This window comes from Hyperolius riggenbachi, chromosome 4, assembly GCF_040937935.1.
Source record: "Hyperolius riggenbachi isolate aHypRig1 chromosome 4, aHypRig1.pri, whole genome shotgun sequence".
Classification (NCBI taxonomy): Eukaryota; Metazoa; Chordata; class Amphibia; order Anura; family Hyperoliidae; genus Hyperolius; species Hyperolius riggenbachi.
Genome location: NC_090649.1, coordinates 128,625,047 through 128,641,060, shown reverse-complemented (window position 1 = coordinate 128,641,060; position 16,014 = coordinate 128,625,047). Strand labels below are relative to the sequence as shown.

Genomic DNA, 16,014 nt, shown 5'->3' with positions numbered 1-16,014 from the left:
CTAGATTTTCCTCTTACATGGTTCACTGGTAATCTTTTGGTTTTAAATAATGATGAACTTCATAATAACATGGTAAGTTTGGTTGCATGTTGAGATATGACCCTGCTGGCTAATCACATCCTCTTGGTTTCTAAAATGGAGCACAAGCAAACCTGGAGTTTTGGTATTTTGTCTTGTGTACTGGGAAGGTAAATATGGTCAAGCTTTCGTGTACAGCCACCACTGATCGGGTTTCTGGTATTACTAGTTGCTGCATTGTGGATGGCAAGTTGGAGGCACCATAGGTCTGCCATGACATTTGCTACAGGACTGTTGCTCATATAGTCTTTATTTTTTTATATCTTCTGATGGCAATTGTCTTTCTTGCACCTTTTCTGGATCCTTTTATGTCTTTTCTTTACTAAAGGAATCTTGCTTTCAAAGCTTTGTAAGTTCTTTTTAAAACCTTTCTGCTATCCTCTGATACATTTCTGTGATACTGGACTATCCAACATAAAACCTTTCTGCTATCCTCTGATACATTTCTGTGATACTGGACTATCCAACATAAAACCTTTCTGAACTTTTTTCCTTGCACATACCACTGTTGTCTTTAACACGTGAGTTCTGTCTTGCAGTAATAAATGCGGATTGCCAATTATGGGTTCTGTGCACCCTGCATTATCTGAATTTCCTGAGAAAGTATAAGGGCACAAAAGCACATTCAAATCATCGCTATAATTGCATGTGGTTGTATCTCGCCTATTCTACACACTGTTCTCTCTGGCTTTGCATGCTGCTTGTACGTCATGACTTCAGATCATGTTTTTATGGTTCCTAAGCTGCTGTGGTAAGAAAGGTGATTGTGACTATTCAATGTAGATGGTACAGAATGAACAGTGACCCATCTTCCATGAACATATTATGGCAAGTATTCCATTAGCCATCTATGCTTATTGATTCCTTCAGACAGCTGTTGTGTACAGCACAAGTACATAGCATACCACTTTATAACCTATGACAAAACTAAAATAGCAGTTACGGTTCGTTAGCATAAATGCACATGTTCCTCTGAAGTCTCTGTCAGTCTTTCCTAATCAGGGATTGTTTTGGTACTTAAACTTCTATGCAACATCACAAACGCCTGCATCATTTTCATTAAAGCAAATCTGAACTCAGAACTTCCTCTCTGTTCTATAAGATAAGCAACAACATAATAACCTTTAAAAAACTCCTACTGAGATTCTATAGAGTGGTTACTTCCTGGTATCCTGGGAGCACAGAAAGGGTTAACCTCCCGTGTTTACATATTAGCTCTGAATTCAGCACAGTTTGCAGACAGCTCAAATGACACTAGCTCATTATTTGCTGAGAAAGGAAAATTAGACAGGTTGTTCTCTATAAACACACACAGGGTAGATTTCTCTGTGTTCTCATTGTCTCCTGTGCAATAGTTCAGGTCTGCTTTAAGGGCTGGTGCACACCGAGCAGCTTTTTGGGCGTTTTCAGATCCGCTTGCGGCTGTGGATCTGCTTGGTCAATGTATCTCAATGGGGTGGTGCACACTAGAGCGGCAGGCGTTTTGCAGAAACGAAAAATGCCTGGGTGAGGCATTTTTTGGATTTCGGATGCGTTTCTGCCTCAATGTTAAGTATAGGAAAAACGCAAACCGCTCTGAAAAACGGCACTTCAGAGCGGTTTTGCAGGCGTTTTTGTTACAGAAGCTGTTCAGTAACAGCTTTACTGTAACAATATATGAAATCTACTATACTGAAAACCGCAGCAGCAATCCGCAAAACGCTAGCAAAACGCCTCATAAAAATAAAAAAAAGCGTTTAAAAATCTGCTAGCGTTTTGCGGATCTGCTTGCGGTTTTTGGTGTGCACCAGCCCTAAGGGCTGGTGCACACCGAGCGGCTTTTTGGGCGTTTTCAGATCCGCTTGCGGCTGCGGATCTGCTTGGTCAATGTATCTCAATGGGGTGGTGCACACCAGAGCGGCAGGCGTTTTGCAGAAACGAAAAATGCCTGGGTGAGGCATTTTTTGGATTTCGGATGCGTTACTGCCTCAATGTTAAGTATAGGAAAAACGCAAACCGCTCTGAAAAACGCCTGTTCAGAGCGGTTTTGCAGGCGTTTTTGTTACAGAAGCTGTTCAGTAACAGCTTAACTGTAACAATATATGAAATCTACTATACTGAAAACCGCAGCAGCAATCCGCAAAACGCTAGCAAAACGCCTCATAAAAATAAAAAAAAGCGTTTAAAAATCTGCTAGCGTTTTGCGGATCTGCTTGCGGTTTTTGGTGTGCACCAGCCCTCAATAAGGATCTGAGACAGGTTAAAAATAGTCTTATAACACCCTCGCAAGGAGACCTCACTTTTTTGTTTTTAAAATACCCCATTCCCACTAAGACTGATAAGTGCCTGAGAGAGTAAAAGAACACTAGGGATGTAATTAATAGTATAATTATCTTTATATTTATATTTGCTCTGGTCAGAGCTTAATTATATACGGTATGGCCTTTTGATCTGTGCTGTCTTTTTTGACTGAAAGCGATGCAAAGTATAATGACTATGTCCAAAATGCAGTAACCTGTAGCTGCAAAACAGAAATAAAGACCTAATAACTTGTGGTAATTATTTCTGCTAGTCGAAAAACTTTTTTTTTGTATTATAACATTTGTGTAAACCTTTTATTTCGCAAATAATAATTTGGTAGTGGGCCTGAATTTTGCAAGCATTCCATAAGACACCCTTTTGTATAGCTGAGTAAACCAAATGTTCAGTGTGACTTACTCTGCTAGGAGTGAGGGAGTGTTTGTCCCTCCTTTGTGAGTCAGCAGGTGTAGGTGTAGCCTGATCACTGAATAACAGCTTTCATATAAACCTTTACTGTTTATAGGAACTCTAGGCCTGCTGGTTGTAAATATGAAATGTTAACACAGGAGTGGACAAATGCATATGGTATCCAGGAGCCAGTCTGTCTAGTCCAGGAGCCTGTAGGAAAATTTTAGGAGCTTGTGCAGCTGACAGCTGTTAGAGGATCACTGAAATATTAGGTGCCAGCTGTAACTTTTATGGAGCTTGGATTCCTGGTTCCTGGGATTAATATGGCCGTGTGTTAACATATATGTTCAACCCATCATATTTTATATTGACGTGATTATTGCTGACCTGAGTACAGCAGACTAATATGTGATTAGCTGCTATGGGTTACTGTGCTTGGCATACTGTCATTATGTTTGTGCAATGACCGCTAAGGGCCTGTACAAAATCAGCTTACATTACAGATTTGCATTGTGATAAATAGTTTTGCCAACAAACCCAAGCATAGTGCCTTTGAGTAATTCATGTGTTATAAATCATCTAGCTGGTTAGGTACTCGTTAACCAAATACCTTTGCTGCTCCTTCAGTATATTAAATATAGCAGAGTTGTGCAATCCTGCTAGAGATATGGAGTCGCTGAGATACCCGGGATGTCTGTTTATAAACTGTTGTGCTCCCTGGGGTTTTTAATACGTCTGGTTTTATTATTTAATCGTGCCTTGATCATGCTTGTGATTTGGGCGCAGTCATTTAAACAGAAGACTATACTACATTGCCTTACTAAAGTGTTTGTACAGTAAGTCTTGCTGATGCCAATATACCTGCAGGAAAGGGAGTGTCTACAATGTGTCAATCTGTTTTGTATCTTTAACATGTTTAATATCAAATGTACCTGCAATAAAGCTAGGAGTGCTGGTGCTCTCCTCTTTTACACTTTTATTTATGTGTGCAGTCTGGTTATTGCTACTCTGTAAAACTGAACAGGTAATGCCTAAGCTGAAGGTTTATTCATTGTGTGTCTCAGAATGGGGTGTATATTTGCCTAAGTTTAGGTAAGTCCTAGTTCTCTCAGATAAGACAGATATTTAGATTGTGTTTGCAGTTGTATGCTTGCTGTTGTGACCAGCCCAGAGTCTAACTCAAAACCTTTTGGAGAAAGAGGCTTCTGTCATGCTGCCCTTAATCTTTGGATTGCCTGGCCACACCCAATGAAGACAGCTCCAACCCTAGAGGAGTTTAAATCAAAACTGAAAGGCCACCTGTTTCGCCTGGCTTTTATGAGTACATAAGTTTTTCACATTACAAAGCGCAACTATGTACTCATCTGAAACCATCTTATGCATTTTGAGTTCTAGGGGAGAAAATCGCTAATGTTTTTTGTTATTAAGCCAAACTGGATGTTATTGAAAATCTGTCGATTTTTCCCAAATCGGTTAATTTTGCTGCAGTTGATTTGCGCTCTAGCGTTCAGCTGTTTGATAGCTAATGCAGCTGGTTTGGTTTTTGTACAGAATATAATGCTTTCAAAGCTACATTATCTGTATTACAGATTTGCCTTTCACACCACCCTGCAGCTCCATCCTTTACTTGTATGAATGGCAGAATATGTGACTCTCTCCTTTGAACATTAGGAATGCAGGAAAGTTTATCGTGTTGTATGTAGAGGATCTCGTTTCTCTGGACATGTATGCGTTGGACATTGCAGTGACTTGTGATTGGCGAGTTGTATTTTACAAATCATACAATCCAAGCTACTCATCGTCCATTGCAGAAGAGTCAAGTCAGGCCAAATCTTGCATGTCCATTATGTGCTACAGCTCTTCTGCGCTCTTTCTGTTTGTCTTCTTTACTTGTTGCTTTCTTTTTCTTATGATCCTGCTGATCACCTCTTGAGCAGTCTCCTCTTTTCTTTTAAGTTGCCTTCCTGCTGTATTAACAGCTTTTTTGCCTTTTGCTCTCTGCCTTATCTGCCTCTTACATACTTCCTCCATTCTCATCTCTGCTTTTCTTCCATTTCATTCTTGGTCTTGGTTTTGCTGCTGCATGAATATTCTTGCAGTTGCCTTTTTTCTCATTGTACTGAAAGAAGGCAATGTATTTCCAGCCTATTCAGTAAGGAGTTCAAGGCAAGACTCCCTAACACTGCATGGTAGCCTCCTGAGAGCGACCCAGTGGCTGCAGCTCTTGAGCACTTTGAATCCGACAGGAGAATTGCGCTATACAAATGTTCAGACAGATTATTATATTCATTAATTTTATACTAAAAGCAATGCAAATCAGAGGATTGGACATCAACAGGCCCTGATTATTTTAGTATTTTTGTGTATTTTCAGGTAGTCAGTGTACACAGTTTGTTTGATTCCTGTATCTGTTCCTTCAATAAATGTTTTAAAGGAGAATTACATTCAGAATTTTACATTGTTTCAATACATTTGCATCACTTTTATAACTTCTGAGAAAACCATCTTGAAATGGTTGGTAAGTTTCCTTTCTTTGGTCTAACCGGAAGCTTTTTGTCCCTAGGCCTTCTCAAAGGACTAGAGGACATGATCTGCGCATGGAGGAAAAACGTTTTAGCCATTTATTTAGGAAAGGGTTCTTTACAGTAAGAGTGATTAAGATGTGGAATGCATTGCCACAGGAAGTCGTTATGGCAAACTCTATACCGGCATTTAAAGGGGGCTTAGATGCTTTTCTTGCGTTGAAAGACAACCATGGCTACAATTACTAGGTAATGCCTAATGATGTTGATCCAGGGATTTTTATCTGATTGCCATCTATAGTCGGGAAGGAATTTTTCCTTTTAGGGGCTAATTGGACCATGCCTTGTGGGGGTTTTTTCGCCTTCCTCTGGATCAACAGGGATATGTGAGGAGCAGGCTGGAGTTGTACTTTGTACTGGTAGAACTCGATAGACGTATGTCTTTTTTCAACCATAATAACTATGTAACTATGCGGTACTCTACTCTCCCAACCATGCTGGATTTTTTTCCTTTGTAAGAACAGTAAATTAGATGGTTTGAAATGTAAATACATCAAATGCCTTATCTGGGTTACCAAAGTGATCCCAACAAGCAGGCTGTTTTTTTCCCCCTCACTTTACAGCTGCCACTGACTGAACAGGATATGAGGTAACCATGCAATGGCTGCTTTCAGCACTGTGGCATGGGGCATATATAGCACATAGTTAGGACACAGGTTTTGCCTTCCCCTGTTTGGAAACAGAACTGATGAACATTCAACTTAAGTAGTTGTAGCATTTGGCATTCCAGTTCAGAAGACTGGTCTTAATTTTAAGAATGACTGCTGTCTCTGTGATCTATATGGGCTTCACTGGACATTTCAAAGACATGAACCTAATGGCATGTTCTCACGTTAAGGCATGAATGTGACAATACTTCTGGAAATGTCAAAAGGCTGCCATAAACCACGGTGACAGAACAGTGCAGTCCCAGGGGGCTGTGAAACAGGTATAAATACAAGAATACAGATCTAGCAGTATAAGGTAAGGTAGAGACAGGGGCGTATCTAGGTAATATAGAGCATATGGCAAACCATGAAATTGCGCGCCCCCCCATCCCTGGTCAGAGACCCTTGCCCTTTAAAAATAGCATCCTTTCTTGCATATATGTGTTATGGCTGCCTGTGTTTTGGGCTCGGGATATTGCTGAAATTACCGTTTTGGAAATATCTTTTCTTATTCCCTCTCTGTCCTTTTTTTCTAACACTAAGCCAAGTGCACCCTACATACATAAGTTAAGTAGCCATGTTTCCCAGATAACATAATTAATCTTATCTGAGGCATGGGACCGGCATGGGGTGCAGCACAGGGACCTGCATGGGGTGCAGCACAGGGACCGGCATGGGGTGCAGCACAGGGACCGGCATGGGGTGCAGCACAGGGACCGGCATGGGGTGCAGCACAGGGGCAGGCATGGCGATGCAGAACAGGGGCAAGCATGGCGATGCAGCACAGGGACAGGCATGGGGTGCAGCACAGGGACAGGCATGGGGTGCAGCACAGGGACCGGCATGGGGTGCAGCACAGGGGCAGGCATGGCGATGCAGAACAGGGGCAAGGCATGGGGTGCAGCACAGGGACAGGCATGGGGTGCAGCACAGGGACAGGCATGGGGTGCAGCACAGGGACAGGCATGGGGTGCAGCACAGGGACAGGCATGGGGTGCAGCACAGGGACAAGCATGGCGATGCAGCACAGGGACAGGCATGGGGTGCAGCACAGGGACAGGCATGGGGTGCAGCACAGGGACAGGCATGGGGTGCAGCACAGGGACAGGCATGGGGTGCAGCACAGGGACAGGCATGGGGTGCAGCACAGGGACAGGCATGGGTTGCAGCACAGGGACAGGCATGGGTTGCAGCACAGGGGCAGGCATGGGGTGCAGCACAGGGACAGGCATGGGTTGCAGCACAGGGACAGGCATGGGGATGCAGCACAGGGACAGGCATGGCAGCACAGGGACAGGCATGGGGTGCAGCACAGGGGCAGGTATGGCAGCACAGGGGCAGGCATGGGGTGCATCAGAAATTTCTCAGGTTTGCAATTCGAATGAGGGATCGGACGTGTCATTACCAGTTTCAGGGCCTGCCATTTGGAATAGCGTCAGCCCCGCGTATCTTCACAAAGGTACTAGCGGAAATAATGAAGGTGTTAAGGAATCAGGGGGTAAGCATTATTCCCTACCTGGACGATCTCCTTATTGTTTCCAAGACAGAGACGGACCTCAGAGCCCACAGAGACATTGTCATGGGGGTTCTCTCTCGGATGGGATGGATCATAAACTACCCCAAGTCAAATTTGGAACCCTCTCAGTCGATTGTGTTTCTGGGGTATGTGATCGATTCCATGCAGGAGAGGATTTTTCTGACTCCGGGGAAAGTAGAGAAACTGCAAGGGGGGGTCAGGGAGTTACTCCTACTCCAGGAGGTGGCAATAAGAGAAGTTATGAGGATTTTAGGTCTCATGACAGCATCCATTCCGGCAGTAACTTGGGCTCATTTTCACTCCCGAGTTCTCCAAAACTGGTTATTGAAGGTATGGGACAAGACCCAGGAGTCTTTGGACTTGCAGGTTCAGGTGCCAGCACAGGTGAAAGAAAGTTTTCACTGGTGGCTTCAACCACCGAATCTAACACAGGGCAGAGTATGGAAACAGATAGACCCTATAAGAATGCACACAGACGCCAGTGCCTGGGGATGGGGGGCGACGACGATGGGCCAACATTCCCAGGGGAGGTGGTCCAGGTTGATGGCCAAAAAATCTTCCAACTTCAGAGAACTCTCAGCAGTGAAGGAGGCGCTGGTGGCTTTTCAGGACTTGATTCGACTCAATCATGTCCTGATTTTCTCGGACAATATTTCGACGGTAGCATATCTCAACAGACTGGGGGGACCAGATCTCTGAGTCTTTCTCGTCTGGCAACGGAAATTTTTATTTGGGCAGAGGCCAATCTTTTGCCAATCGAGGCCATTCATGTGAAGGGGTCTCTCAATATCGAGGCGGACTTTTTGAGCCGCCTCGAAATCGACCATGCTGAGTGGGAACTAAACCAGGAGGTTTTTCTCTGGGTCACAGAAAGATTGGGTGTCCCAGACATTGATCTTTTTGCCTCACCAGTCAATACCAAGATTCCTCAATATTTTTCTCTTCACAGAAATGCGAGTTCTCTGGGGTTGGACGCGCTGTCTGTCCCATGGACGTTCAATCTGGGATATGCATATCCACCCCTCAAATTAATTCCTCATGTCTTGGACAAACTTCAAAGAGAGAAAGTAAGTCTCATACTCATAGCGCCTGTGTGGCCCAAAAGAGTCTGGTTCTCCACTCTACTACGGTTGTCAGTTCAAACTCCTCTGAATCTTCCAGTCAGGCCAGACCTTCTACGTCAGGGACCGCTTTTTCATCCCAAGCCGGAACTTTTCAATCTGGCGGCCTGGATCCTGAAAGAATGATTTTAAGGAGTAAAGGAGTTTCAGACAAAACCATTGACACCTTATTAAAGTGCAGAAAACCGATCACTCACAAGATCTATAGAAAAGTTTGGAAGGTGTATACATCTTGGTGTACTACACATAGTCGGAATCAAAATGAGACCGGGACTGTTCTCGATTTCTTACAGGAGGGCCTTGAAATAAATTTGGCCTTAAGTACTTTGAAGGTGCAGTATTCGGCTCTATCAGTTCTCTTAGACAGACCCTTGGCACAGGAAAAATTGCTCAAAGATTTTTTTCGGGCAGTTCAGAGATCAACGCCTCTCAAACTTGTCACTAGTTCTCAATGTTCTCTCTGGTTTCCCCTTTGAACCTATTGAAGAGATTGATCTAAAATTTTTGACGTTTAAAGTGGCCTTTTTAGTCGCCATTACCTCAGCTAGAAGGTTGGGCAATCTACAGGCTTTGTCTATTAAGGACCCGTTTTTGACTATTTTCCCAGACAAGATTGTTTTACGTCTGGACCCAAATTACCTACCAAAGGTATCTACTGATTTTCATAGATCCCAGAACATTGTACTTCCCTCGTTTTGTGAGAATCCTTCCTGTGCTAGGGAACAGGAGTTTCACTGTCTGGATGTTAGGAGAGCCCTTTTATCCTATCTAGCTAGAACTAGAGAGTTTAGGAAATCTTCTCATTTATTTGTTTTATTTATGGGGAAGAATAAGGGACAACAAGCTTCGAAACAAACTATTGCTAGGTGGATATGTGAGGCTATTTCTCTAGCGTATAAGACTTCAGACACCACTCCACCAACCAACCTAAAGGCACATTCCACTCGATCAATGGCAACGTCATGGGCGGAGAGAGCGGGTGCTACGGTCCAGCAGATATGTCAAGCGGCAACTTGGGCGAGTTCTTCCAGTTTCGTCAAACATTACAGGGTGGATGTTCTTTCGCAGCAGGATTTGTCATTTGGCAGGAAAGTGCTTCAGGCTGTAGTCCCTCCCTAGGTGGGTGTTTTACTTGTGTATCCCTCCAGAGGGTGTCCCAGCTGATGAATGGGAGAAAGCACCAGTTAGTCTTACCGGTAACGGTGTTTCTGTTCAGCAGCTGGGACACCGTCTACTACCCTACCCTATACTGTTGCATTTCCTTGTACCTATCTCTTCTTGTATTTATATAGTGGGTCACTTGGAGGTGCTTCGCTCTTCCTTTTTTCTCCTTAGTGTTCGGGCTTGTTACTTTTTTATACACTGGGGATGAAGGGAGGGCGGGAGCTTTTTATACTTGTTCTTGTGTTTCCCCAGGATTGGGCGGGGACCAATCCTCCAGAGGGTGTCCCAGCTGCTGAACAGAAACACCGTTACCGGTAAGACTAACTGGTGCTTTCTTAACCTTCCTGGAGGTAAGCCCGAGCTGAGCTCGGGCTATGCCGCACAGGAAGATATCTCAGCCCCCGGTGGGGCGATTCGCCCCATTTAAAGTGCTGTGCGCGCAGCTAGCACTTTGCTAGCCGTGCGCACAGCTTAATCGCCGCCGCTCTGCGGCGATCGCCCGCACGCAGCGGCAGAAGAGGGCCCCCCCAGAGCCCTGCGCTGCCCGGACCAATGAGTTCCGGGCAGCGCTATGGGCTGGATCTGACGTCATTCCGATCGTCGCCATGGCGACAGGAGAAGCCAAACAGGCGAGCGCGTTATATACGCGTTCCCCTGTTTGCTATAGATGCCGGCAACAATCGCACTAGAGGGACACATGCGCCCTCTAGTGGTGTTTCATGTAGCTACCACACTGGTAGCTTTACATGAAGCACAAAAAAATAAATAAAAACAAAACAGATTTCTGCCAATTTGGCACAAAAAAATCAACCGCCAGGAAGATTAAAGAGAACCTGTACTGAGTAAAAATATTTAAAATAAACACAAGGTAACTTCAAATGAACATGACAGTTACCTTGCCATCAGTTCCTCTCAGAAGCTCACCATTTTCTTCTGACAATAATCCCTTCCAGTTCTGACAATATTTTGTCAGATCTGAAATATATTAGTTGCTGTCAGTAAAATATCAGTTGCTGTCAGTTATAGCTGAGAGGAAAACTGATGTACCAGGTAATGTCCATGTTTCCCTATGGCTCAAGTGGGCGATGTTACAGTTTAACTGTGTGCTGACCAGAAAGCTGTTATGGGTAATGGCCATTTTCAAAATGGAGGACGGAAAATTCCCTTGATCACAGTGGACAAACAGGATGCAGTAGAGGAGAAAGAGATTGAGGAGTAGACTACATGGAAGGTAAGTATGACGTGTGTATGCCTATTTTGACTTTAATTTTCAGTTCAGGTTTTCTTTAAGAAAAAACTGGTGCATGGCACAGCAGATACACTCTTGTCCTGTATTCATAAATGCTGAAATCTTTGGAACCTTGGAATATTGCATGTGTTTGTACATGCCCTTCTATGGCTTTTAATCAAGATCTTGTTGTATTTAATATGCTATGGAATTTTTATAGGATACAGTACGTGCCTTTACTGCTGTGATTTACAATTATACACAAAGCTTTAAGATAATGTAACGATTGTGGAACTTTCTCCGTGATCAGCGCACAACGCGTGCGCTGACACGGCGGAAATCCTCCACAAGCGTATATTTGCAGGCACCCAGCAAAAGGTGCTACGCACCTGTAGAGGGAAATTCCTGTCGGCAGATGGCGCTGGGGAGTGCAGAGGAACCAATCCTCTGCACCTCCACAAGTGCCAGACAGGAATTGTACGAAGCGCAGAACGCAATCGCAAGAGAGGCGATTGCGAATGAGATTGAGCAAAGGGACAGGTTGTATGTGTGTGCGCCAATCCAGTCGCCACCCCGCGACCGCGCACACACAACAGCAGATATGAAATAGGAACGCGATCGCGAGAGGTGCGATCGCCAGACGTGACACAAGGCAGATCAGAATAGAATACGAGGGTAGCAAAGGCACAGCAAATAATACAATAAGGAGATACGGAAAATAACAAACGCTAGCTAACCGCGAACACCGCACTCATTCGCAACAGTGCACGCGGTTATGCGCGGTCTCCACGTGATAAGCACAATAGAGACAAGCACGCCTAACTAACCATCGACAGACAAACATAAAACAGAGGTCGCGAGCGCTTGCTTAACGGTTACCTCACCGAGCCTCCAGCAAGCGTAGCAGACAAGACAGACACACGAAAACAGGGACAAGCGAGAGATAGGATCCACAGCACTAGCGAAAAGTGGCTAGCGCGATCCAGGTACAGAGTAGCAGAACAGAAGGATCCCCAGCGCTAGCGAAAAGTAGCTAGCGCGATCCCAGAAGACAGAACAGAAGGATCCCCAGCGCTAGCAAAAAGTAGCTAGCGCGATCCCAGGAGACAGAACAAAAGAGATAGCTGGTAGCAACCGCTGCACCAGCTATACTCCAAGAACAGAGATCAGAACCATTTCCTGTCGACCACCTTTGGGACTGGACAATGGCAACAGGCAAGACAAGACAGAACAGGCAATACAGATAATACAACCTGACTGGGCTAGAAGGGGAGCCTAAAGCAACCCCCAGGAATTAACTATACTAGATAGCAATGGCTGACACTCCAGCAGTGTCCATCAGGAACAGACCATGGAAGGGAAATGACCAGCAAAGCCTTCTGGGAAACATAAAGCTCTTATAGTGCCATTCATCAAAGAAGGCAGGTAGGGGATTTGCATAACGAATGTATGCAAATTCCCCAGCAAGAGAACAGACCAGAAACTTGCAATGGAAAGACAGGTCTCTGTTCCAGAGACCTGCAGCCCACAGACTAGAGGAATGGACAAACAGCTGTCTGCCTGTGCAGCCAGCTGAGCGGATCATCACAGATAAACAGTTTAATATGGCCAATGAATTTAAAAATTAAAGCAAATCATTTTGCTCAGAGGAAACCTGCTGTCTGCTGTAGCAACCAAAAGAAACAATATGCAAAAAAGCAAGGCAGGCGGTTTCTCTAGAAAGTGGAAGCTGATTGGTTAGCCATTTTCACAAATTACTTGATGGGCAAATTACTCAGCAGCTGATATGAGGATTGGCTGCTGCATTTTCATAATATGTGTTCTGTTCTGTGCAGAGTTTCTCAACATTTTATTGGTATGTACACCTTTTAAGACCATGTACTCCCCAAATACCCCCTAGCATAGTAAACATTATCACAAGTACCCCTTGACAAATATATATTTAATCATAATACATGATCGATTCTAAACCAGTTCCAAGCATTTACTATTGCTTTTAATTAGCTAAAACACTAATTCGGTGTTTTAATAAGATGTATCATTTTCTAAAACTCTAAATTTGTTATTCTTAGTTAAGTACCGGTATATCAAGCCCAAGTACCCCCCTGGAACCATCAGAAGTACCCCCTCGGGTACGTGTACCACACGTTGATAACCTAGGGTAGAGCATACCTTTATACCTTTTTTATGAAATTGATAATTTGCTTCTAACCACCTAAAGGAGAACTGTAGTGAGAGGTATGTGGAGGCTGCCATATTTATTTCCTTTTAAGCAATACCAGTTGCCTGGCTGCCCTGCTGAACCTCTGCCTCTAATGCTTTTAGCCCTAGACCCTGAACAAGCATGCAGCATATCAGGTGTTTCTGATACTTTAGTCAGACAAGATTAGCTGCATGCTTGTTTCTGGTATAATTCACACTACAGATGGCTCAGCAGGGCTGCCAGGCAACTGGTATTGCTTAAAAGGAAAGCAATATGGCAGCCTTCATATACCTCTTACTACAGATCTCCTTTAAGGACCTGACTTAAACCCCCCTAGTGACCAGGCCATTTTTTACAAAATGGGCCACTGCAGCTTTAAGGCCTCGCTGCAGGGCCGTACAACTTGGCACACCAGTGATTTCTGTTGGTGGGCTATGATTGTTTTTCCAATGTTTATTTTTATACAAATATTTTTTTGTTTGTTTTTTAAATTGTTCTATTTTTATTATTTTTTTTAAACTACCTTCCCATTCAGCCATGCTAAGACTGTAGGTGAGTGTCCACACCCAGGCCTTGGTTTTCTATGTTAAGGTCTGCAGACAAGAATGTATCCCAACTTTCTGATTCATTTGTAAAGGACACCTGACCCGAGGCAAAGCTACCTAAGAAAAGCAGAGCATTATCATATTCATGTTGGATCTACATATTGCTGTCCATTTTCCGTTCCTCTCATTGTCCACCCCCCACCCCGATTCCCATAAACACTCCTTTGAAAAGTCTAACTTTTAGCATAAGTAAATAATTCAGACATGAAGAGGCAGACTCTTGCTGTGATGTTCCCTCCTAACATTCTCCCATTGCGATGGGATTGTGATAGGAGGAACATCACAGAAAGCCTGCCTTTTCCTGTCTGAAAATTTGACTTTAGTCAAAAATCTAACATTTCAAGGAGTGATTACGGGGCCTGGGGGAACGAGGAGTGGAACAGACAATGCACAGAGGTATGTGGATCAAGCATGAGCATACTTCTGTATGCTTACCTTAGGTAACCTTGTTCGGGTCAGGTATCCTTTAAGGTATTTGTAAAGATAATTCTATATATTAATACTTCAATAATTTATGCTAGATGATTAAACTGCATATGTTTGGCTGTAGTTCAGCTGTTGCAATATTATTCAGTATTGAAGATGGTGTGACGCTGCATAACTTTACTCACATTTAATTTTTTCCTCTTTCTCTGTAGGTTGCCAGCTGTCCCCAGTTACTCTGAGGTTGCCCCCTTCTAATTCCCAGCCTGGAAACTCTCCATTGATGAGTCCAGCATTAAGTGACACTGGTAGTGCCAAAACGGAGGTTGAGGAGTCAGCTGACAGCAAGGTGCTAACACTGGCAATAGCTTAGAGTCCATTCACCATGGCTCAATGTCTATTGCTTTTCAACCTAAATTGGTGGGAGATCTTTCACACGCAATGAAGTCATTTTAGTTTTAGTAAAACAAAACAGATTTCGTTTGCCTGTACTATTCATCTCATCACAATGACCTTTCCTAGGTAGAGGAAGTCAAGCTTCGTTCACATTGCAGCAGACCAAGATGGAGCAGGTAGCATTACTAATGTGCTATAGTCATGCTGGTGGTTCTTTTGAGGTTTACTGACTGCCTATGGAGCAGAAGCATACCAAGTATAAGGTGTATGGAAATGCATCCACCAACCATAAAAATGGTGCAAGACGGCAATGCCTTGCGGTATTGCAACAGACAGATGGACTTTGTGAACAAGAAAGCAGGGGTGCATTCTATATGTATATATTTCCCTTGCTGACTGATATGGAAGACCATCCAGCAGAGGACCTATTGTGGACCAAGCCAAAGGGAATGTTCACACATACAGTAGAGTTACTGCATTGCAGGTACCTAAAACTAACAATAACCCAACCTGCCTTGTCTTGAGGTGATCCTTTACAATACCATTCTTTCCAGTGTCTTCAATGCCTCCCAGTTCCCTAAGAATTTCATCTAGCTCCTCTGTATCTGATCCAGGCTGCTAACACAACCGTCTATAGAGATTAAGTCTGGTTGAGTTGCTTTCCACAACTCCATTTTCCTGCCTATTACAGGAGGAGGGAGGTGTGTTGGCTAGATGGGGGCAAGAACGCTGAGGAGATAGCTTGGGGAAAAAATCCTGTCCATCTATATTAACAACCTGGCTCAAAGTTAGAGTTTACACTTCACATAGTTGAAGTGAACAAGGTTTGGTTTGCCTTTATCGGGAGGGGTCATATCTTGCTCATGCTTGGGGAGAAGGTACTGTACAAACCATAAACACCCCTGTTACACACTCTGATCCCCCTTTACCATTATTTTTATTATTCCACAGACTTGGTACCCTCCAACTCACATTACCTGCGCACACTTTCATCACTGTAACTAAAGACCAAACACTCCCAGCTCTAAGCTCCACTATACACTATACTACCAAAAATATTGAGATACCTGCCCTTTACACTCACACACATTAATGACTTCTCTTTCTTAATCCACGGACTTGATTATGGATTTGGCTTCTCCTTTGCAGCTATAATTCTTCTGCAAATGTTTTCACATGATTAAGGTTTGTGTTTATGGAATGTTTTTGACCATTCTTCCAGAAAAGCATTAGGGAGGTCAGGTACTGATGTTAATCGGGAAGGCCTGGCTCTTAATCTCTCTTCTAATTCATCCCAAAGGTTTTCTATCCGGTTGAGATCAAGGCTCTGTGCTGGTCAGTC

General features: G+C 43.8%; 1 protein-coding gene across 1 annotated transcript in view; it reads left to right on the top strand.

Annotated features, from left to right (window-relative positions):
- Nucleotides 1-16,014, top strand: part of FARP2 (FERM, ARH/RhoGEF and pleckstrin domain protein 2) — a 150,537-nt gene that overhangs the window by 110,058 nt on the left and 24,465 nt on the right. The window contains exon 14 of the mRNA XM_068280617.1: nucleotides 14,492-14,625. Within this exon, the coding sequence (XP_068136718.1) occupies nucleotides 14,492-14,625 (134 nt within the window). The remainder of the gene's footprint in view (nucleotides 1-14,491; nucleotides 14,626-16,014) is intronic.